Raw genomic sequence first — 25,243 nt, 5'->3', positions numbered from 1 at the left:
AAACTTCTATTCTACCAACTTTGTAAATCATTTGAAAGCTGGCCCAAGTAAATGGAATTGATTACTCAAGGGAAGGCTTTAAGAGAAGGATGCTCTTTTCTGTTAGGCTTCTTCTCAGTGCCTGTAAAGGTTAACATATTGCTATATGATGAAACAGCTTTCCTACCTGGAATTATTTCTCCTTAATTAATTATAAGCTGCTCAAAATTTGTAGTGGAAGACAAAGAGGATGAGTATCTGTTTTGGTCCTTCAGGGAAAAGGGCTACTGATCACACGACCAACCTCCACCTTCTGAGAGATGTACGTGGAACCATGGAGGAGTTGCTCCCAAAACCTGCAAGAGACAGATCGATGTGGTGCAAAAAGGTAGACGTTGGCAGATCTAGAAATCTGGAACAGGAAGCCCAGTTGACTGGCAGTCCTAGATGCCACCCCTTTGGATTCACTACTACATTAGCTGCAAGGCCCAGGGCTGCTCCCTGCCTTGGACGGCACAGTGATGGTATAAGTGCAAACAACACAAACTCCTCTGGCTGGCAACTTTGGCTCGAGGACTCCCCATCAGCCTGGCCCGACCTTCTGTAGGACTGCATCAACAGTCTGAGATTCCTCCTACCAATCCTCCTTCCCTCTCTTATCAGAGGTGTTAGGTTTACGGTCGTCTGAAGGCTCTCCCTGCCTACTCCTACTCCCTCCCCTTTGTCCTACACAAGTGAGTTCCTCCAATAAATCTCTTGCATGTCTAATACCATCTAGTCATCTGTTTCTTGAAGGGCTTAAACTGACAGAGGAGTTCACATTTATGGATCAGTATTTGCATATTCTTTGAAACCACACACAAACTAACAGCAATATAGGTGCACAGGTGAACTTCATTCAACCTAAAAATCAAGTAATTTGAGTCCTACAATAGATCATCAGGCTGGGCATGGTGGCTCACACCTCTAAACCCAGCACTTTGGGAGGCCGAGGTGGGTGGATCACCTGAGGCCAGGAGTTTGAGACCAGCCTGGCCAACATGGTGAAACCCCGTTTCCACTAAAAACACAAAAATTAGCTGGGCATGGTGGCGGGTGCCTGTAACCCCAGCTACTCAGGAGGCTGAAGCAGGAGAATTGCTTGAACCCAGGAGGCAGACGCTATAGTGAGTCGAGATTGTGCCACTGCACTCCAGCCTGGGTGGCAAGAGCAAAACTCAGTTTCAAAAACAAAAAATCATCAGAATTAAAAACTATGGTTGATCCCTTACCAGCCTTAAGAAAAATATATTTCAGATATCCAAGAAAGCATAAAAAAAAGAAAAAAATGCAGCTTAAGAAATAAAATGTTACCAAAAGAGTTGAAATCTCCTTTGTACTGCACCCTGACTGCATCCTCCTCCCACTCTTGATTTTGATCTTTATCATTCCCATGCACACTTCACATTTTTCCTATAAATGATAACGTACAGTCGGCCCTCCATATCTGTGGGTTCCTCACCCATAGACTCAACCAACTGTGGCTCAAAAGCATTTGGAGAAAAGAAATTGCATCTGTACTCAACATATACAGACTCTTTTTTTCTCATCATTATTCCCTAAACAATACAGTATAACAACTATTTATTTAGCATTTACATTGTATTAGGTGTTATAAGTAATCTAGAGATGATTTTAAGTATTTGGGAGAATATGCAGAGGTTATATGCATATACTATGCCATTTAATATCAAGGACTTGGGCATCCTTGGATTTTGGCATCCATTGTAGGTGTTGAAATCAATCTCCCACAGATAAGAGTGATGACTGTATTCTTTTTTTTTTTTTTTTTGAGACAGAGTCTCGCTCTGTCGCCCAGGCTGGAGTGCAGTGGCCAGATCTCAGCTCACTGCAAGCTCCGCCTCCTGGGTTTACGCCATTCTCCTGCCTCAGCCTCCCGAGTAGCTGGGACTACAGGCGCCCGCCACCTCACCCGGCTAGTTGTTTGTATTTTTTAGTAGAGACAGGGTTTCACCATGTTAGCCAGGATGGTCTCGATCTCCTGACCTTGTGATCTGCCTGTCTCAGCCTCCCAAAGTGCTGGGATTACAGGCTTGAGCCACCGCACCCGGCTGATGACTGTATTCTTAACACATTCTTTTCTTTGGATTTTAAAATCTCTTCTTTACTTACAATTTCCTAAAATTTGGATTTATAATAAAGTTTACTAAGTTGATGATTAAAAAAAAAACCTATGTCACACAGCTATTTAGGATTGAGATTGAAAATTATTTACCAAAATTAGGCCAAAGTTTCAACGCTGAAAGGAACTTTTAATATCTTAACTTGACCCAAATTAGATTATTATTTATAAAAGTTACATAAATGCAGGCTGATTGTTTTGAAAGAGTCAAAAAGCCAAATATAAGCACTAGAAATAAATTCAGTTGTAAAAAATTGACATCATTATTCTAAATGTTATGTGGAATCATAGGAAGAAACAATGCAATCATTATTTAAAGTAATATTAAAGATAACGTAAGAGATGTTTTGGTCTTAAATGTCAATTTGAAGGTACAGTGTCTACAATAATGGATCAGAAAGAAAGTAAGTGTATCTGTAATAAAAACAAGAAAAAATGAGTTGCAAATACTGTATTCTACAATGAAAGAAGAATGCAGATTAAGGATAAAACAGTCTTATCAACTAGGCCACCTTTAGGGATCATTTTTCAGGGTAGCTAAAAGGAATAACAATAAAGCTCTACACATATAACTAAAATGTCTGCAATTAATCTAGTACCAGCACTTTTATTTGTAGAGTTCTCAAATCAAAAGTAACAAATAATTATACATCAGGATTGTTAGGAATACCAATTATTTTACAACTGCCACTATGTGTTTCTTCTTCTCTGACACAATTGGCACAGATCCAGGCTTGCTGTGTTTAATACGATTCACTTCCCTAGAAATAAAATATACAAAATATAAGCAAGTTTATGAGAATTCATCTTAAAATTTTCTCAGAAAAATCAAAGCATTTTCTTTCACTAGAAAAACATCTATTTAAAAAAATAGTTTCACAATGACAATAGGTAAAAGGAAGTTAGTACCAAGAAATCAACTTTACTTATTTAATTGCTTCTTATCCTATTTACCTAACAGGGTCCTTTACTAAGTCTAAAAACCTGCCACAGTTAATACAATTTCTAAAAGTGATTCTACCGCAACATCTACCCAAAGACAGAGAAATAATAGCCATTTGTATATTCTAAATGAAAAATAAAAGACCTCTTAGAACTTCATGCATGACTTCAAGTATTTCAAAGAGAAGAATATTTCACAGGGGAAATGGTGGTAGTGGCAGTAGCTCTGCTCTATATCCAAAATGATAGATGTCATGTTATAATAAAGTATATTAGAACGTTTTTTACTTAAGAGCTCTACTATAGATTAATTCTTTAACTTGGAAGTACACAAAATCTCTGAATTCCAGCTACATCAGAAATTATTTTTTAAAACATTATTTACAATAATTTTTAATATAAGCAAGTGTTTTCTTATTTTGGTAATTCATTTTCCTTGTTTGTCCTTTAAACATATTCTCAAAAACAGGTAATGGAAATTCTCCCATTCTCAGATAGTCATTGGTTCCCTTTATTGGGAAAAGGAAAAAGAAATAGCCATCTGGGCTGGGCACGGTGGCTCACACCTGTAATCCCAGCACTTTGGGAGGCTGAGGTGGGCGATCATGAGGTCAGGAGATCGAGACCATCGTGGCTAACACGGTGAAACCCCGTCTCTACTAAAAATACAAAAAATTATCAGGGCATCGTGACGGGTGCCTGTAGTCCCAACTACTCAGGAGGCCGAGACAGGAGAATGGCGTGAACCCGGGAGGCGGAGCTTGCAGTGAACTTAAGATTGTGCCACTGCACTCCAGAGCTACACTCCCGTGTCTCAGAAAAAAAAAAAAAAAAGGCCTTCTGTAAAAGTCTTCAAACACATCACTAATGTACCATTAAATAACAGCACATAAACTACTCCCTTGAATGGCAGTTGTTTGTTTTCGATGAGTTTAGAGCAGAAGTCAGAAAAGGGTAATAGATAGTCAAATGCCTCAAAACATACTTTCGTCGACGAGCTTCTTTCATGATGCGCTGTTCCTGAATCTGGCTGTAGATAGATTTTGGTAGATGTCGATGACGAGCTATACGTTTTATATGAGGATAATGCTGAAATTTCTCCTTCAATTTCTGGTTATAATCTTTGGCTGCTTTTTCTCGTGATGTAAGCTGAAAATACACATTTTGGTATCTTAATGAATAGTGTGTTGTTTTGCTTCAGTATAAAGAAACTAGAAAGCACCCTTTTCCCCCAAACCTAAACTTTTATGATATGCAACCAAAATTGCCAATGTAATTCTACACTTTACAAGGTTATATTAGTAACACTAGGTCTGCAAGCACTGAATTTCCTTTTAGACAACACACTCGCCATGTAGAATAGATGCCACCCAGTAGAAAGCAGCAGTGCTGAAGGAGTAGAGCCGTGTGGATCACTGAGTTGGACCTTCCCTAGGCATCAATAACATAGAAAAACACCTAAATCACTCACTGAAAATTTTGGGGGTGAGTAGGGAGGTGAGTTAAACATAGTGAAACAGAAAAGTAAAAATAAGTATCCAATTCCATAAGAACTAGACTTTGTTTAACAAATGTTAAGGATATGATTTAGAGGAACATTTAATGATGGACCTAGGCACAATGCAATACTTATCAATCATTAAACATAAAACAGAATTGCCTTTGATTTTCCTATCAGGGCTAAGTAGAAAATAATTCACACTCTTTACTTCTTAAACTTAGTATTTATTTCTAATATAAACACTCTGTATGTTTCTTATAGAAAATATGGGACATTTAGAAAAACATCAAGAACAAAACAAAATCAACCATAATCCCCTATCCTGGAGGTAACCAGCCAGTGATAACACCTGCTATTTTTTCATGGAATCTTTTTTAAAGTCTGAAGCTTTCTGTATTTATTAAATGTTCCATTGTGTCTTTGATATTAAAAGATCTCCCAGGGACTTGCAGCCTTTGAGTTGCTGGATGACTATTTCTCTAACAAAAGAGATATGAGCTCTTAAGTTCTGAGCTTCTAGTTCCTGCATCTTCTGTCCCTACCTCAAGCAAAACAAAATACCAGTAAGACTCCATATTATCAAACATCTGAATTAACAAAGGTATTCTGAAGGTCTTAAATGTCAATTTGAATGTACAGTGTCTCCAACAGATCAGAATGAAACAAATAATTATCAATACAACCTTGTCCATTTATTGCTAACTTATTTTTTATCATAGCTATGTCAATTTGATCAAAATACCCAAAAATACCTAAAAGTAAATTTTCACAATGTAATATCTAATAAAATTAGAAATCAGCCTTATGACAATGAAAGAAAATGAATTCTCTTACCACACCCAATTTTTCAGAAGCATTAGCTTTCCACAGGCGAATGTTCATTTCATCAGATCCACACATAATATACTTGCTGTCAGAAGTCCATTTTACACAGATAACATGCTGCATTCTCTTTGTGTGATATACCTCCCTATAGAAAAGGAATTAAGTTAAAACCCTTTGGATTTTGGTACAGATATTCTTTGAGTAACCACTGCCTATTAAGTATCAGGATATCGTTTCTGAGTCCTATAGGAGTATAAAATAAAAATTCAAATTATTGTCAATGCATTTTTATTGAACCCAACTAATAACATTCTGTGTTAAGTGCTGGGGTATTAAACAAATCTCCGCTCTCAGAGATCTTACTATCTAGTAAGAGAAATAAATATGAACAAACTAAGCAAAATCAGATGTACAGAAAAGTTCACAGAATAAAAGCATAAAATGCGGCCGGGCGCGGTGGCTCACGCCTGTAATCCCAGCTCTTTGGGAGGCCGAGGTGGGCGGATCACGAGGTCAGCAGATTGAGACCATCCTGGCTAACACGGTGAAACCCCGTCTCTACTAAAATACAAAAAATTAGCCGGGCGTGGTGGCGGCACCTGTGGTCTCAGCTCCTCGCGATGCTGAGGCAGGAGAATGGCGTGAACCCAGGAGGCGGAGCTTGCAGTGAGCCGAGATCGCGCCACTGCGCTCCAGGCTGGGCGACACAGCGGGACTCCGTCTCAAAAAAAAAAAAAAAAAACATAAAATGCAAACAAAATATGATGTTCAACTGAGGTAACTTTGTAACAATAAGAAAGGACTTGATCTTAAAAGGCCTCTTCCCCATATCAAATCAATTCAGGTCAACACTCTTTTTTCTCCCTTCATTTTACTGAAAAAGAAAGAAATGCAATGGTCTTCAAAGAGTACCTCCCGATATGCTGAATCTAATGCCAGAATTTTGTTTTGGTTAAATTGTTTAAAAAGCTTAATTAATTAGACCAGCATGGCCAACATGGTGAAATCCTGTCTCTACTAGAATTACAAAAATTAGCTGGCTGAGGCAGGAGAATCACTTGAACCTGGGAGGTAGAGTTGTAGTGAGCCAAGTTCATGACACTGTACTCCAGCCTGGATGACAGAGTGAAATTCTGTCTCAAAAAAAAAAAAAAAAAAAAAAAGTTTAATTAAAGTGAGTTGATGATTTATATGTGTGAAAAGAAAGGGAGGGCTACAGAAGTGTCTGATAAGTTGAGGTAGGAATCATTTAATAAATGGAGATATCAAATACCTATTAGGAAAGGCTGTGAAATAGGCTAGGTGAATTCACAGGTGATACTATATTAGTAAGTGTTAAGAAGGGCATTAAAAAGCAAGTAAAATACAAGGTCAGAAAAGGTAAGATGAAACTTCTGGATAAATAAAATTTCTGTGTCTGGATTAAATTATTCAAAATGCAGAGTAGATAAACAGGAAGGAAACAGACTCAATAAACTATGCACAGTAAAAGAAAACTCAAAACAGAATGACTAAATCAAATATTCATACCTATAAAAAATATCTCTAAAGTAGGCAAGGTGTGGTGGCTCACACCTGTAATCTCAGTACTTTGATAAGAGGATTACTTGAGCCCAGGAGTTTAAGACCAGCCCGAATAACATAGAGAGACCCCATACCTACTAAAGATAAATTTTAAAAATTAGCTAGGTGTGGTGCTGCTCAGGAGTCTGAGGTAGGAGGATCACTTGAGCCCAGAAGACGGGGCTGTAGTGAGCCGTGTGGCATCACTGCACTCTAGCCTGGGTGAAAGAGTCAGATTCCATCTCAAAAAAAAAAAAAAAAAACTCAACCATACTCACAAAACTAGTCTTTTACACTGTTTCTGATAGGTATGTTTTAAGCACTTTGATAAACCATAAGCAATTTATTTTTAAAAGATTAAAAAGAATGTCCTATTAAAATGAAAACCAGATGATGGCCTGCTTTTTCTTCTCCCCCTCAATGCTCTGCTTTTGAAGACTCATTTCTTATAATCTCCATATACCTAAGAAGCCCTTTTTTCCAAAGCAGTATAATGCGTTTGAAGTAGGGAAATTCAGTCAGGCTTCCATAACCATTAAACATAATCTGTTCATGCAGTAGACCGGTCAAATCTAATGGTTAGTCACTTAAGTAACTGAGAATCCTCCTCAATGATAAACTATGCTGAGTTCTTAACTTCTAGACATGTTTATGTCTGCATATATTCTAAGTTTATTAAACTCACCAAAAGTTCTATTATTAGGGGCTGGGCGCGGTGGCTCAAGTCTATAATCCCAGCACTTTGGGAGGCCGAGACGGGCGGATCACGAGGTCAGGAGATCGAGACCATCCTGGCTAACACGGTGAAACCCCGTCTCTACTAAAAATACAAAAAATTAGCCGGGCAAGGTGGTGGGCGCCTGTGGTCCCAGCTACTCGGGAGACTGAGGCAGGAGAATGGCGTGAATCTGGGAGGTGGAGGTTGCAGTGAGCTGAGATCCGGCCACTGCACTCCAGCCCGGGCAACAGAGCGAGACTCCGTCTCAAAAAAAAAATACAAAAAACTAGCCGGGCGAGGTGGTGGGTGCCTGTAGTCCCAGTTACTCGGGAGGCTGAGGCAGGAGAATGGCGTAAACCTGGGAGGCGGAGCTTGCAGTGAGCTGAGATCCAGCCACTGCACTCCAGCCTGGGGGACAGAGAGAGACTCCGTCTCAAAAAAAAAAAAAAAAAAGTTCTATTATTAGGAGACAAATACATTTTTAAATTTAGCCTTAAATTTTTTATATACACAGTCACACTAATGTTTCCATGTGAACACTATTAATTTACTTGTTTGTTCAGTAAATACTGAATGAACTTCCAACAAAAGCCTACTTTGAAATACTGACTTAACTGTAGTTTTAAAAATTTACTCAAAATTTATTTTAAAAATATTATGCTTGAGCCATTTTAAGGTCTTTTAAAGGAAAATATTTTTTCAATACAGATTATTCATCCAAGTACAAGTTATTTGATGTTTATAATGATAGGAAACAAACCACAGAAACAAATTAGAACGGGCTTTCCAGGAGATAAAGGCAAAGGTCAGAGGGAACACTATTTATATCTAAACACAACAGGACGTTAACACATATTAAGACTGTGATTACAAAACCTCCAAACGACATCAGGAGACAATTCCTTGGAAATGAAATAGAGAACCCTTTTATACAATTTTGGAATAATGTGAGCTTTCTAGCTAGACCTACATTCAGCTGTCCATGCCAGCTTTGGAATAATTCAGCCTGAACTCAGCTGCTGGCCCCTTGGAATCATAGTAACTACACAGTCCTGTTTTTTCCTTTGTTCTCGTCTCATTCTTTGTGTCTACTTACGTATTATGTTGGAAAAATATTATCCTACTACCTTTGGAAGTTGTGGTGCCAAGAAATGATGGAGGACCATATTCTCTTGATTCTCAACATTTTCCAGAGGTGTGAGAAAAATGGAAGCTATTAATCTTGCCTTGGGCCTAAACGAATAATCCCAAAAAACCCCTCATGACAATTAGGAGAATATCAAGGCAGCGATAAAGGAAGCAGTAGTCACATAGGAACACATAGCAGAAGCTCTACAACAGAAATGATGAAATGAAGATCAAAGCCATTAAAACACTCCTGTCAGTATGCTTCTAACTGAAGCACCTTCAAAATCAGATAAACAGTGATGATGACAATTATCTGCTGACCATGACAATACATGGTTTAGAAATTCATATGGCTTCCTCAAATTACAGTGGAAAAAGACACAAATATCACAAGTAAATCAGCAAAGAGTTAGATAAGCAGATTGGCTATGACCATAATCATCCAATTATCATAATTTTTTGAGAAAAATTATTTCCATTTATTTGGATTTATTTTATGCATGCTTCCAGGAACACATCTAAAGCATTACTAAGGAACAATGGGAATGTGTATAACAGCTCTTTGTAAACCATAATTCACTACACAGGGGGCTGTATCTGTACAGGACTTAAAGTCAGTCTATGAAGCGAAAACTAGAGAACAAAATTCCCCTTGCAGACTCCTTAAAATGCCATCATTTTCTGGTAAACTACCTCTATACAAAAATATGACACAATAGATGTATAAATAGATACTGTATTTAATAACATATAGTATGTAGTACAGGGCCAAACTATACAAAACACAATACAAATATTAAATATTAGAATCACACTCAATGTGCTTACAGAATGAGACACACACACGAGACTATGGGACAGCTGAGTATTCAAATCTCCTACCTCTCATCAACCAAGCCATATACCTACTAAAGTAAAATCGAGGAGGACGGTCTTGACAATTTAAACTTACTTTTATTTCTTTTTTAATTTTTGGTTTGGTGTACACAGTTGGATTTGACTAAGTAAAAAATGACAAATGTAAGGTATTATTACTAATTTTTCTTAAACTGTATTGGGGCAAAAAACTTTATTAAACTTCAAGTACCCTCTCAGAAAAGATAAATAATAATCAGGACAAAGAAAAATGAAACAAAAATAGTCATATGACATTTTGGTCAATGATAGACTGCATACATGACAGTGGTCCATTAAGATTATAATACTGGATGTTTACTGTACTTTGTCTATGTTTATATATGTTTACATAAACAAATACCACTGTGTTACAACTGCCCACAGTATTCAGCACAGTAACATACTGAACAGATTTGTAGTCTAGGAGCAACAGGCTACACCATATGACCACACAGCCTTGGGCGTGCAACAGGTTATACCGTCTAGTTTTGTTTAAGTGCACTCTATCATGTTCACACAATGACGAAATCGCCCAACAACTCATTTCTCAGAATGTATTCCCATTGTCGTGACATAAGAATATAAATGGTTTACTGGTAGGCACATACCTGCTTCGACTTTTGTCTACAGGAAAGATTCGAATAGATTTATCAAAACTAGCAGACACAAACTCCTTCCCAGTGGGAGAGTAATCCACATCAAGCACTGCAGATACATGATCCATATGGACCATTACAGGAGTGTCCAGTGCACGCATATCAAAAGTATATAAGCTGTAAAAGAATTTTTAAATATTTGACACATTATTTCTAGAAAGATACCATATGCAGTACTAAAAGATACCAGTGAAAACAAGACCCATATGCAAAACAATGCACATCTAAACAAAAAGCTCAATGCTGTACACAAGCAGGTGAGGGATAAGAAAAAATTTCAGCAGTTTTTATGATGCCTTAAGACTCCACTTACATATACACTGACACATTTTCCTCCTTATCAATCTCATTGTAGAAAATGTGGAAATTTCAAAACAGTACACAGTACAAAAATTACCTTTAATTCTGCTACCCAGAGGCCAGTTATTTAGTGCAGCATAATTTTTTAAAAAACCTTTTCACCATACTATTTAAACGCATACTTTCAATAAAATTGAAATACTATGTAAAGCTTTATATTCTGATATTTCATGTAGCATATTAATGAGCATTACCCATATTATTAAACAATCTTTGAAAATATTTTAATGGCTGTATATATAAGTTCAAATAATTTATTTCCCTATATATTTTTATTATACTTTAAGTTCTAGGGTACAAGTGTACAACGTGCAGGTCTGTTACATATGTATACATGTGCCATGTTGGTATGCTGCACCCATTAAGTTGTCATTTACATTAGGTGTATCTCCTAATGCTATCCCTCCCCCCTTCCCCCACCCCACGACAAGGCCTCGGTGTGCGATGTTCCCCTTCCTGTGTCCAAGTGTTCTCATTGTTCAATTCCCACCTATGAGTGAGAACATGTGGTGTTTGGTTTTCTGTCCTTGCGATATTTCCCTATATTTTAATAGTTTCCAACATTTTATTATAAATAATGCTTAATAAAATCCCAACGTTTGGATTTTTTGCTGTATTACTCGTCTTTTATTGCCTTTAACTGGAAGATGTCACTTAATTTCAAAACATCAATAAAGGTTAAAAAAAAAAAGCTTCAATTACTGTGGCTTGGTATTGCTAGTTAATGAAAGTCTAATTGAGCTTCTTTTATTATTTTAAGATACCAGGGTCTTGTTCTGTTGGCCAGGCTGGAGTGCAGTGGCCCAATCACAACTCACTGTAACCTCAAACTCCTGGACTAAACCTATTTTTAGCAGAAAGTCATAAAAGATGCTTTTAGTTGGCACCACTAAAACATCATATAATAAATCCTTTTATGAGCTAATACTACTTTTTTGCTTTCAAATCTATATAGTGGAACATAAAACAATACAGAAGATCTGAAGTTCAATCCACCAACAAACTTCTGCCTTGTTAAAAAAACATGTATTAAGAATCTATCAAAGGCATAACACTATAATAAATGCTTTGTGGAAAAAAAAGAGAAGACACTCTTTCCTCCCTGGGAGATCAATCTCCCTGCTTTAACGTCTTAAAAAGGGGATAACGTGCATGTCCCACCTACCTTATATGGATACTGAAAAGATAACCATAATTTTTCTTCCGTCTGACTGAATAGTGACAGCTGATGACTACATGAGTATCAGCTACCTGATACTCAATGCAATACAAACATTGCAGGCAGATATTTTCATTTCCATTAAAACATGTATGGTTCAGTCATTATTTATAAGATCTACATCAAACATCAGCCAACTTCTTCTGTAAAGGGCCAAATGGCAAACATTTTCAAGCAAGTGGGCCATAAGGTCTCTGCTGCAACTATTCAACTCAGGCATTATAGCACAAAAGCAGCCATATCCAATATATAAATACGTGGGTGTGGCCATATTCCAACAAACCTTTATAAAAACAGGCAACAGAAAGGATTTGGTCCACTAGTTGTTTACTGTCCTTGGTCTACATCATTCTAAATACTGACAAAATAAATACTTTTCTAAGAAGTTCTTCTCCAATTTGGAAAACTTTTTAAAGCTAAACAAATGAGTTTTCAAACTTTATAGGTATACCTACCTAGTGGTATATATTTTATTAGTACGACTTACACAATTAAGCCATTCCTGATAGAAATACACAAGTTTTTAAAAGAGGGAAACTTACTTATAATCTTCATTTGCTGCTGTAAAAATGAAAGCTTCCATAGGGTTCCAACAGATTGTATTTGTTCTCATATCTAAGATAACCTGAGAAAGGAAGCATATACTATCCCATTACCATGAAATTAATTACCTCTAAAATGGATGAATTTCCCACTTCCTTTCGCTTTTTTCCCCACTGATTTAAGCAAATATTTCATAAACACCTATTATGTGTGAAGTACTCAGCTCAGTGCAATGGGAAGAGAAAGCAATCAGTAATTGCTTCTTAAATACACAGGCATAGTAGTAAATACAAAAACAGAAATGATTAACTCCCAGCCCCCTAATCTCAAACAACTTATAGTTTAGTCAGAAAAATGTGACACATAATAAAAGTTAAAATATAAACAATAAAGTAACAAATGACTAAGTACCAAATTAGGGGCAAAATTAATGGTGAGCTTAGGGTTAACATAGAGAACTGTTTCTAAAGACAAGTATGATTTGAACTGACCTGCGAAGGATCAGTAATTCAGTGTTTCTCAATGGGAACACTATTGGCATTTTGAGCAGGATTATCTTTTGTTGTGTATGACTATCCACTGTAGGATATTTTGTCACTCAGGGACCTCCCACTAAATGTCCCTCTTGCATTCCCAGAACTGTACCTGGTAGGGGACTACAACCCCTGATTAAGAACTACTACTTTTATGAGAGAAAGGATAAAAGAAACATTGACAGACTAGTAGACGGAGCAAAGCAGCAATAGAAAGTAGCAGTGTCTAACAATCCCTACATCTATCAAAGTGACCTACATGTAACAAACTCCAATTCAATGTTACCTTACTGATTAAAAGAAATAAATGAGTTGCAAATTAGAACCAGATTTCAGAACACCTTGAAAGCCAGGCTACATTTTCTTCAACCTAAAATTAATGGAGCTCCATTAAAAACTGAGAATGTGCAAAGCAGGAGGCAATAATAACGAAAAATAAACTAAATTAAAAAAAAAAAGGCCGGGCGCGGTGGCTCAAGCCTGTAATCCCAGCACTTTGGGAGGCCGAGATGGGCGGATCACGAGGTCAGGAGATCGAGACCATCCTGGCTAACACGCTGAAACCCCGTCTCTACTAAAAATACAAAAAACTAGCCGGGCGTGGTGGCGGGCGCCTGTAGTCCCAGCTACTCCGGAGGCTGAGGCAGGAGAATGGCATAAACCCGGGAGGTGGAGCTTGCAGTGAGCTGAGATCAGGCCACTGCACTCCAGGTCGGGCGACAGAGCAAGACTCCGTCTCAAAAAAAAAAAAAAAAAAAAAAAACAGAATGAGTGTTAGGTAGGTGGGAGGGGGCAGAAATGACCATTTATTAAACTAGTACCTCATGTCAGCATTCTGCTAAATGCTTCAACTATCATGTTTTATTCTCGGCAAAGTGCTGTGAGATAGTTATTAATACCACCACTTTACAGAAGAAACACAGATTAGGTTAACTTGCTTAAAGTCTAAGACCAAAGTTCATACAGGATCTTCCCATTAAATCACATGAATGAGTGAAATGATGTAAGTGGTACTTTGGAAAGATTATCACATTTATCTATTTCAAACTTCAATGAATGTACTCTCCTAATATCTCTAGTTTATTACCTGTTGTAAAAATGATTTAGGAATAACAAAAGCAAGTATTAAAAGCATTTCTTTTGTATGTGAACTATGAAAACAGACTTGTGGCATCTGAATGATGCCCAGCCCTTTCTGTCACTCAAAATTCTAGTACCTGAGATAAACTTTACACCCTTTTACTTACCATGGTACTCCTTTCCTTACTTATAGACAGTACCTGTCTCCCTCTTGGAGAGTTAGCTTAAGGTTGTATTATTAGCTTTGATATCTAAGTCCTGAAATTATTACTTTAGAATTGTTAGGAAATCTGTTACTTTGAACAGGATAGTGCTTGCCTAAATGTTAAACTAGTATTGATCAGCATGTAACTGAACAAAAAAAAGCTGGTTATGTGAATGAGTTCTAAAACTTTCTGGAATAAAATACTGTATATGTCACATGATAATCATGGGGCTTGAATTTTATTGAATATTATTTGAATATTATTACATGGTTAAGTAACAGGATGCAATACCCTTAAGAACTTTCAATTCGGTAAGTATTAATTAGAGGCCTAAAATGTACTGGCATCATGGAAGACACAAGGATGATGACTAGGATACAATACCTAGTAGAAATTTAAGAGTCTCTAAAAAGCAATGAGGAGCTGAAAGAACACGGCTATCATCATGGAGAGTTCTAAGAACACCTGTATAACAAATTTTTTTTAATTCTGAGAAAATATTTGCTCCATATTTTTAGTCACTCTATTTACAGAGGAATATATAATACCAAGTGTATGAAGCAAAAGTCAAAACTGAAACTCACCTTTTTCAAAGGAGTAGCTTGCCTCATATCGTACAGTACTATATTCCTGTCAGATGCACAACTTCCCAAGAGAAAAGTCTAAAAACAAGTATAACAATCACCAGTTAAAAGCCAGACCTGGCAGCAGACCACATCCATTCAGTAAACAAATGATTTAATTGACCTTAATATTTATGTTAAAAAACAAAGTCCATTTTAAGAGGGTACAATAAATCATCCATAATCTCAGCAACTTAAACCAAGTATTTTCATTGTAAAATCCCCATGCTTGTATTTAATTAATTTATTTATTTAGAGACAGAGTCTTGCTCTGTCACCCAGGGTGGAGTACAGTGGCACAATCTTGGCTCACTGCAACCTCTACCTCTCAGGTTCAAGCAATTGTCATGCCTCAGCCTCTGGAGTAGCTGGGATTACAGGGGTGCACCACCACAATGGGCTAATATTTTGTATTTTTAGTAGAGACAGGGTTTCACCATGTTGCCCAGGCTGGTATCGAACTCCTGACCTAACGTGATCAACCCGCCTCAGCCTCCCCAAGTGCTGGGATTACAGGCATAAGCCACCGTGCCCGGCCCCCATGCATGTATTTTAGATGTCAGGGATGATAATGTACAGATATTACTGTGTTCTAATTTGTAATAAAACGTATTTTACTTATCCACTCTTCAACTTAAGACTTGTTTCCTGTTTTTTTACTGTTATAAGTAATACTTCAATAAACTTTTCCCCCTCACATTTATCTCTTCTTTTGAATTATTTCCTTAGGATAAAATTTCACGAATGACATTACTGAATCAAATGTATGAACAACTTTATGGCTTTTCATATTTAGGGCTAATTATTTTCCAAAGAGCTGTACCAGTATACACTACAATGTGGGATACATCCATTTTAATGCAAGTGGGCAGCACTGGGTAGTGTCATTTAAAAGTTAATATCTGTATGACAGTATTTCCTAGCTGTATAAATTTATTGTTTTATTAGTAAATGTTCCTTTATGTTTAACTCTCTATAAATTAGGCCTGTCTTTTGTCCAACTGCTTGAAGATTTTTCTAATTATTTTATTTGTAAGTCAATTATAAATGTGCATGGTACTTACATAACCCCTTGGCATTAAGTAAAAATAAGCCCTTTATCATCCAGTGGATCCCTGAAACCCTCTCTCTGTAGCATCATTCCTCCTCACTCATGGTTCCTGACACTCACAACTACTGGCTTCTGCCTACAATTACTTCCTATTGCAAGTATGGGGGCTGCAAGAGCTATTTACTAAATAGTTGCATGGCCAGCTAACTCCTCCTACTGTCTGTACACAGTTCAAATAACACATCATAAAGCTAATGTTATGATCATGATTTCCTCTCAGTTCTTTCTGAAAACCTGCTATCTTAATGGCTGCTTTTCGGAGACTTCCCTAGTGCGGTCCCTCAACCTTTCTTGGTTTGTTATGTCAATGTCACCTCAGGGTCTGACCAGGTTCCATTTCTAAAAAGAAAGACTTTGAACAAAGCAAAACAATCTACCTAGACCAAATGCCAACTTTCACACTGTAAAACGTGCCAATGATCAGCATAAACTTTTGACTTTACCAGAATTCTATGCTTCAATATTTTCAGAGAAAATTAATTATTAATGATTAGAGGAGACAAATACAAATACACTCCATTTGTTCACAGCAACATGCCCTTTCCATTAAATTTAAAATAGGATAAGAGACATGCACACCATTTACTTTTACCACTAAGTTCATAAGGTTAATGGTAATTAAAAAAAAAAAAAAAAACAGCTGAACAAATACAGCTGTTATACAGGCAAGTTTGAAAAACATGGTCACTAGGTCATCCCTAATAATTATGATTTTAGAATTGGTGATCAGCTCTTCTGACACAGATGTTCACCAAAACAGAGAAGCAAAAGACTTTTTTGTTCCTCCAAATAGTAAGAACCAGTGTCTGTTTGGGTTTTGTTTGTGTTTTTTTTTTTTTTTTTTAGTAAGTAATACCATCGCCATCTTCAATTTGGAGAGCACTTTTAAAAAATGTTCACTTATCAACTTTTACAGCTGTTCCTGCTCTGCAAGGGTAGCTGCCTTTCCATGCCATTTCTCTCTTCTACAACCAAGGGGAACATAAGGAAGGAAGATGGAGGATACAGTGAGAAAGATATAATAGAGACAGATACTCCAGACCAGGCATCAGAAAACTTTTTCTGTAAATGGACAGAGAGTAAGTATTTTAGGTTTTGTGGGCCATATGGTCTCTGTGGCAATTACTCAACTCTGCCATCATAGCACAAAAGCAGCTACAGACAATATGTACGCAAGAGAACATGGCTGTCTTCTAGTAGAGCTCTATTTACAAAAACAGGCAGTGGGGCCATATGTGGCTCACAGACTAGTTTGCCAACCTATTCTAGACCTGTAGCCTCTCTAGAAAGTGTGTGTGTAAGCATGTGCTAGTTGCAGGAAGAGTGTCCTCTGACTTCTCAGCAATTCCTCAAGGCCAAGCTCACATGGCACTGCAGCATCTCATTTTCCAGTACATCATAAAACAATTTTTATACCTATTTTGACTCAACCTTACTTCCTACCCTTTATCAGGTTGAGTCTGTAAGAGCATAACACTTGCATATTAGGACTTTTCTGTCATACTACCTAAAATGGTAGCCTCACAATAACTGCTAAAATTGGCTTAGATATGCTGTGATTGCCTTTTCTTTCAGCAGGAAAAAAGTATCCCTACTGAGTATTTTGGACAATCAGTTCATCTATTGTTATGTATTAAGAAAAAGTTCAGAGAAAGATCTGGAGTCCAAGGGTTAGCTTAGCCTTCGGGACAGCCTCCATTCCTAAATTCAGACCTAAACAGACAATATGTAGTGGCCAATCTCCAACTCTTCCCTTAGGCCTGGAGGAACTGGGAATCACAATTCAGACTTCTGAGCAAAGAAAAATATAACTGTAACTTATTACCATGCAGTTCAACAATAATCACAAATGTTTTTATGAAGCATTGGTACCTTACCAACTACAAATAGACAAAATGATGTCCAATGCTCCTTCTTCTGACCACCAAGCGGGGTAGAAAAGTTAACATTTTCCTAAATGTAAAATGACATAATCTATGGCACATGAGGTTGAAGGCATGAGTAAAACTAAAGTTAAAACAGGACTATATTTACTTGGATTTTACCCCAATGGGGAAATGCACACACCACTCCTCTAACAATGCTTAACTCTAGTATCTGGGACTAAACTGCTGGGAAACATGTTGGGATTTGAGCAAAGGTATCAGAACTCATATACAATCAGGAAAATTGACAAAATGCCAAAACACCATTAAAATTCAGAAGTTTCTATCATACATTCAAAAGTTTCCTAAACAGAACTGAAATTATTAAGCAATAATAAGGAAACAAAAAGCAAAACATACTTTAAAAAAACACATTACCTCAACTGGATTAAATTTAACACTACTTATACTGTCAAATCCCCAGGTCATTGAACATATAGGATTAGTTCTTTGTTCATCCCAAATGTCTACTTGCTGTCCACATGTGGCAAAAACAGCTTCTTTCCAGTGATGATCAATCCCAGTATAGACTGTCTTTAAAAGCAAAAAGATTGTTATGAAGAGGATTGTTTTCATTACCAATTCAAATCTGCAGAATAATATTTTAAACATATTTATCTACACTATCTTTTTTTGAGAAAAGTCCTGTTCACAAAGAAACTTCTTTGAAGTCCTTACTTAAAGGGGGAAACAATACCATAAAGAGACAAGACATTTTAAGAATGAAACCAATTTTGTTTTAGAAATTACTAACGTGTTTCCAACTACAAATTATCTCTACCTCATACTCATACCCCATTCCCCTATCCCTTTAAGAACATTTAGAACTTCTTGAAACCTAAAGCAGAACCTATATATTATATACTAACTATAATACTGAAATGACAAAGTGATTTTTAAAATGTATATTTAATTTAAAGATTAAATCTAATTTCAGAATTGTTAGGTGAATATAAAAATGTAAACATTATAAAACAAAACCACCCATCATCTGATTTGCAGAATAATTTGGTAGAAACATTAACAAGATTTATACATGATGCATAATACTATTAAATTTCTTCATTTCCTAAAGGAGTCTTTCAACTAAGACATTCTGAGTTTTGTGTAAGATCTATGATGATATAAACCGGACAAGCTGAAGCATTTTCTGAACGTCTATCTTTTTCTCCATGGTCTTGCTATAGGAAATGTTTCATTGTATCCTCTAACTGAAAACAGAAATCAAACTCTACTACAATGAATATAAAAAAAAAAAACCTGTTAAAATTCTTTAGCATCAAAGGACCTTAGCTGCATTAAATATTGCGTAAATGGGTCAACAATTACAGCCTAAAGTATTTCGTTTCTTATTTGCATCTTCTTCCCCATCTTTGGAAATTATAACTATAAAATAATTTCAAATAAAAGAATCTTAATAGGCAAGCTATTAGTCAATTTACTTTTGTACCTTTCCTAATATTGTATGTAATGGCTCTTCCTCCTCTCCATAGCCTGGCCCATCCATTTTCCACTGCTTCACAGTTTTGTCATCACCAACCTAGAAATATTTGTTTTATTATGATGATGATAATGAACAAGAGTTATAAATTAAAACTTGCCAACACATATATCAAATTATCACTATCTTGTTTAAAAGAGATAACATACCATATCATTCCAGTATACTTATTGATGCATTTATATCCCACCTTGTTTTAGTAGAGATTTGTGACAAATATATAAAGTACATAAAACTAAAAATATAATGAGTAGAGCAAAAGAAAAACAAGAACAGTGGCAAAGTTAGGTCATGCATATTATGATAAACACGGCATTTCAACTTAGAGAAAAAATGGATTATAAAAAATGGTATTATAATATCAGGTTAGTCATTTTAAAAAATTGAGCCAATTTGATGCCTACATGAAAATAAAATTCCAGGTAGTTTTAAATGTAAAAAATAAAATGAAAAACATGAAAATACTGGAGAGAAGGCATTGTTATAATATTGAAATAGATAAAGTCCTTTTCTGCATGAACTGCAGAAACTACTAAGTCAGTGGTTTTCAAACTGTGAACTTTGGGCCTCTGGAGGACCCTGAGAACTTTTCAGGGTCCACACGGTCAAAACTATTTTCATAATGTTAGTAAAGACATAGTTTGTCTTTTCACTGTGCTGACAGCTGCACAAATAGTAAAAAAGCAACAGTGAGCTGAACTGTTGGCACGTTAGCCCAAATCAAGGCAAAGCAACAAACTATGGTAATTTAGACATGGGTATTTGGCAGACATGTTCAAGCTATCAGGTGAAAGAGACTACAAAACAGAATATATAATATAGTTTGAGGTTGAAAACAAAATCATAAATGTGGTACTGTATAACTGCATATATACCAAACTGCTAGTTTTAACTTAAAATCTTACATTTATATATTAGATACAATCTATATCCACTTTTTGATAAAAACATTAACAAAGATATATTTATCTATGGGAAGAATATGAATGTAGCTTTTTCCTTGCAGCAAATTCAAAAAGGAAAACACCTCTTGCAAAACCCTTTACAGTGCCCGTGAGATGAGAACAGGTAAGTGATCAAGAAAGGTTTTGGTACTAAGATTACACAGGGATGTCTTTTGTTGAGGATGCCAATGAACAGAATCCTTAACAACATCCTTGTAATAGACAAAAAGTATTTAATAGGGCTACATCTTATTAACAACTCTGACTCTGAGCCACTGGCACTATAAACTCAATTCTAGAAACCTGATTCTACCTGGAGAATGTAAGATGTAATCTAGGTACCAGGTCTTGACTGACCTGGCTTGACCCAAAGAGACATTTTAGCACCTACAGAACACAGGGTAAACTGTGTCCCCGAGCATCCCATTCCTGAAGACAGCATCCCTCCATCAAGTTTCTGATAGTGTCTGCAAGCTCAAGACTGAATTTCCTTGTAAATGACCAAGATGTTCTGCAGTCTATTGAGTACAAACCTCAGCAGACCACCAATTCTGGGAAAGGTTTTCTCATTTTATAGAAATGAGTAGCCAAACAAGAACATGTGCCTGGCTACAACAACATCTCATCTCCAGGCTGGTTATGCTGAAGAAGGAACTGTTGGTATTACAAATTGGGATATCTTAGTGAAGTTCATGTAATAAAAATTTATGTTTTGCAACACTGTGTACTAAATTTTTTAAAAACATTCTTTAAGTTGTACCAGCAAGTAGTCTTCAGGTGTCTTATCTCTGACAAAGCACACATTACTCAAAAATATCTCTATGTCTGGGCGTGGTGGCTCACGCCTGTAATCCCAGCACTTTCAGAGGCCAAGGCGGGCGGATCACTAGGTCACGAGATCGAGACCATCATCGCTAACAGTGAAATGCCGTCTCTACTAAAAATACAAAAAAAAGAAAAATTAGCCAGGAGTGGTGGTGGGAGCTTGTAGTCCCAGTTACTGGGGAGACTGAAGCAAGAGAATGACATGAACCCGGGAGGCAGAGCTTGCAGTGAGCAGAGATCGTGCCATTGCACTCCAACCTAGGCAACAGAGGGAGAGAGACTTCATCTCAAAAAAACAAAAAAAAAATCTTTTTGAAAAAGGGAGAAACAATGAACTGAGCATGGTGACTCATGCCTGTAATCCCAACACTTTTTGGGAGGCTGAGACAGGCTTCAGCTCAGGAGCTCAACACCAGCCTGGGCAATATAGTAAGACCCTGTCACTTTAAAAAAATAAAGTGGGGGAAATAAGTGGTGAATATGAAACATTTTCAGTCTTTATGCATTTCTTAAAATGTTTTTATTTAATTTACCAATAAAAGTTATATATATTTATGATGTACAACATCGTGTTTTGATATATGTAGGCACTGTGGAATGGCTAAACCAAGCTAATTAAAATATCTATTACCTCACATACTTGTTTTGTGGTGAGAACATCTGATTCACTTTCATAGCAGTTGTCAAGACAGCATATTGTTATTAACTATAATCCCCATGTTGTACACTTTCTATCCATTTGAAATTTTGTCTCTTTTGACCAACATCTCCCCAATCTCCCTCCCTCAAAGCCCCTAGTAATGACCATTTTACTCCATTTTTGTGAGTATGGCTTTTTTAGATTCCACACAAGTGAGATCACGTGGTATTTGTCTTATTTAACCCAGCATCATGTCCTCCAGGTTCCTTCATGTATGCTACAAATGACAGGATTTCCTTCTTTCTGAAGGCTGAATAGTATTTCTGTGTGCATGTATGTGTACTATTTAAAAAAATTCATTCATCCACTACTGGACACTTTAGGTTGATTCCATATCCTGGGTATTGTGAATAATGCTGCAAATGAGCCTTTATTCATTTTAAGCATTAAAATAAATAAATAAATAAAAAATACACTAAGTCTTCCGGCTGAGCTATTAATCAATATATCCAAAAGAATAACCAAGTGTAAGAAGCCTTAGTTGCCATCCATTCCCACTTGCCAACCAATTCCTTGCACAACATTGGGCTTGCAGGGTCAGGCAGCTTATCTGCACCCCTCTAGTGAAAAGTAACTGAATGCTTTGCAAGGTAGCCTATTCTGCTCTTTGACAGCAAATAAGTTTTTACACCAAAACCAAATCTTTTAACATTAACACCTATTTCCAGTGCCTCTCTATGGAGCAACAAATTAGTCTATTTTCTGTTTCACATGACAATCTTTGAAATTGTAGCTATCAGGTTTCCCAGAAGTCATCTTTTCCCTTTATTATTCTCTTGTAATCTGGCTTCTGCACCCAGCCAACCTAGATTGCAACCTACACTTTATAACTCAGTTCAACCTGCTTTTTAAAAAGTCACCAGTAAATCAATAAGGAAGATCTATTTGACTGATTAGTGCATGAGTATATAAAAACTGTTGTATAGGTAGGTCAAAACACTTAAAAAGACATACACCAAACTAACAGTGTTAGAAGTGAAAGACTAGAATTACACGATCTTTAACTTTCTATTTTTTCATCTCCACATTCCTAAAATGTTTTTCTCAGTCTTCATTTCTCATTATTCTTTGTAGTAGTTCACACAACTGACTATGCCTTCCTCCTAGGACACTATGCTCATTCAGATTCTTTGAGCTCTCTGGATACTCCCAGAGTTTTCCCACTTCCCAGAGGTGGGCATTCTCCAAGGCTACTTCCTTCACATCTTTGTATTTCTATATTTTCCTCTTCATTTCCTCCCAATGATGCCGTACTACGGCTTCAAGGATTAATTCTATATTGATGATGTCAAGTTCAGCTCTGACCTCCCTCCTGAGCTCCAGACCTGAATCTGTAAAGGTATGATAGACATCTTCACTCGAACAGCCCATGAGCAGTCCAGTTTGTCACATCATATCCTTTCCAATGCCACCCTTCCAAACTTGCTAATGCTCCTCAGCAACAGGAACCAACCTCTTCCCAGGCACCTCTCAGTTGTCAAACCTTTCAATCCTCCAAAGTGTTTCTAAATCCAACCACTGATTTCTAGTTTTCAGTCTCCATAATAAGGTAGCCTCTTATTATTGCCTGCCAAACTATTAAAATGGCTTTCAAACTGATCACTAACTGCTGTCAAATTACTTAACTCAAAGCACAACTCAGATTTTGTCGTTCCCCTTGTTAAAAAAGACCTTCAATGAACCTGAACTGGTATTTGTACACCAATGGTCATGGCAACACTATTCACAATAGCCAGAAGGTGGAAACAAATCAAATGCTCATTGATGAATGAACGGATAAAGAAAATGTGACATATACAATGGAATGTTATTTAGCCATAAAAAAGAAAGGAAATTCTGACATGTACTACAACATGGATAAACCTTGAAGACAATTATGTTAAGTAAAAAAAAGCCAGACACAAAAGGCTTATTCCACATACGCAAAATGGTATAATTCTTTAAAATATGTTTCTATTTATATGAGGTACCCAGAATAGTCAAAATCACCAGAGGCAAACTGATTACCAGGGGTTGGGGACTGAGGGGAAAAGGGAGTTATTGTTTAATGACTCTAGTTTCAGCTGGGGAAGATGAAAAAGTTCTGAAGACGGATGGTGGTGATGGTTGCACAGTGATGTGAATGTACTGGATGCCACCAAACTGTGTATTTAAAATCAGATAGTAAATTTTACGTTCCAGATATTTTGCCACACAAAGGCACAAAACTTCAATGATTCCTTACTATCTGACTAACAGAAGTACAAATTACTCATCTTAGCACCAAAAATCCTCCAGAGTAAGCCAAACTCTTTCTAGACTCACCTCTCATTAATTCCACTTCTGTGGTAAATTATTAGTTTAATCATGTTACGTTATGGAGAAGGCTGAATTACACAAAGAAAACTAGTAATTTTCAAGGTTTAATAAGCTATTTTGCATTGTGAAACTCCAAAAGGGCCTAGGAACAAATAAATGAACTTGAAAAAAATGTATTCAATTAGATTATTCTTACCTATGTCGATCAAATTGAATGACTTAATGGTGTTATACTTACAGTGAAAAAAGAAGTCCCACAAAAGCGAGTACATATTCCTCGTACAAAGCCTTCATGTGCTTGTATTGTACGGATACAATTCCGCTGAGTCAGGTTCCAAATTCTAACCTATGATAAAGCATACCAGGAAATTTCAGTGAACTATAAATGTAAAATGTTCAGGATAAATTCAACATTGACAAGGCTACAAATCACTCTACTGGGGAGCTAAAACTAAAATCCTTTGGATTAAAACAAAGCAATGCATATGGATAAGTATATCGACGAGCAAAAAATACAATCTGGCAAATACTCTGTTGATTGTAGTTTAAAGTGGTGCAAAACCTTTTCACTTGCCATAGTAGGAAATTAGGTGTTGACAACATCTTCTGTGAAAACACTCACACTTAAATACTTTAATTATAAAAATGATTATGTAATTTACTATCAAATTGATCCTTAAACTACTGCATTTATAATTTCTTAGGTTTAAAGAAGAAAATACTAAACTTAGTATTCCTAATAAAATTTAGTCTAACACGGTGAAACCCCGTCTCTACTAAAAAAATACAAAAAAACTAGCCGGGCGAGGTGGCGGGCGCCTGTAGTCCCAGCTACTCGGGAGGCTGAGGCAGGAGAATGGCATAAACCCGGGAGGCAGAGCTTGCAGTGAGCTGAGATCCGGCCACTGCACTCCAGTCCGGGCGACAGAGCGAGACTCCGCCTCAAAAAAAAAAAAAAAAAAAAAAAAAAAAAAAAAAAAAAAA

General features: G+C 36.6%; 1 protein-coding gene across 1 annotated transcript in view; it reads right to left on the bottom strand.

Moving 5' to 3' along the window:
- Nucleotides 1–2,384: 2,384 nt before the first annotated feature.
- Nucleotides 2,385–25,243, bottom strand: part of DCAF13 (DDB1 and CUL4 associated factor 13) — a 28,533-nt gene continuing 5,674 nt past the window's right edge. The window contains exons 3-11 of the mRNA XM_023225394.3: nt 24,498–24,605; nt 19,442–19,531; nt 18,370–18,525; nt 14,917–14,994; nt 12,513–12,595; nt 10,344–10,508; nt 5,439–5,574; nt 4,089–4,252; nt 2,385–2,922 (exon numbers count right to left, since the gene is read on the bottom strand). Coding sequence (XP_023081162.1) covers nt 2,835–2,922; nt 4,089–4,252; nt 5,439–5,574; nt 10,344–10,508; nt 12,513–12,595; nt 14,917–14,994; nt 18,370–18,525; nt 19,442–19,531; nt 24,498–24,605 — 1,068 coding nt within the window. The 3' untranslated portion in view covers nt 2,385–2,834. The remainder of the gene's footprint in view (nt 2,923–4,088; nt 4,253–5,438; nt 5,575–10,343; nt 10,509–12,512; nt 12,596–14,916; nt 14,995–18,369; nt 18,526–19,441; nt 19,532–24,497; nt 24,606–25,243) is intronic.

Source organism: Piliocolobus tephrosceles, chromosome 7 (assembly GCF_002776525.5).
Source record: "Piliocolobus tephrosceles isolate RC106 chromosome 7, ASM277652v3, whole genome shotgun sequence".
In the NCBI taxonomy this organism is placed as follows: domain Eukaryota; kingdom Metazoa; phylum Chordata; class Mammalia; order Primates; family Cercopithecidae; genus Piliocolobus; species Piliocolobus tephrosceles.
The sequence above is the reverse complement of the archived record's forward strand: the minus strand, read 5'-3'. Positions and strand labels throughout refer to the sequence as shown.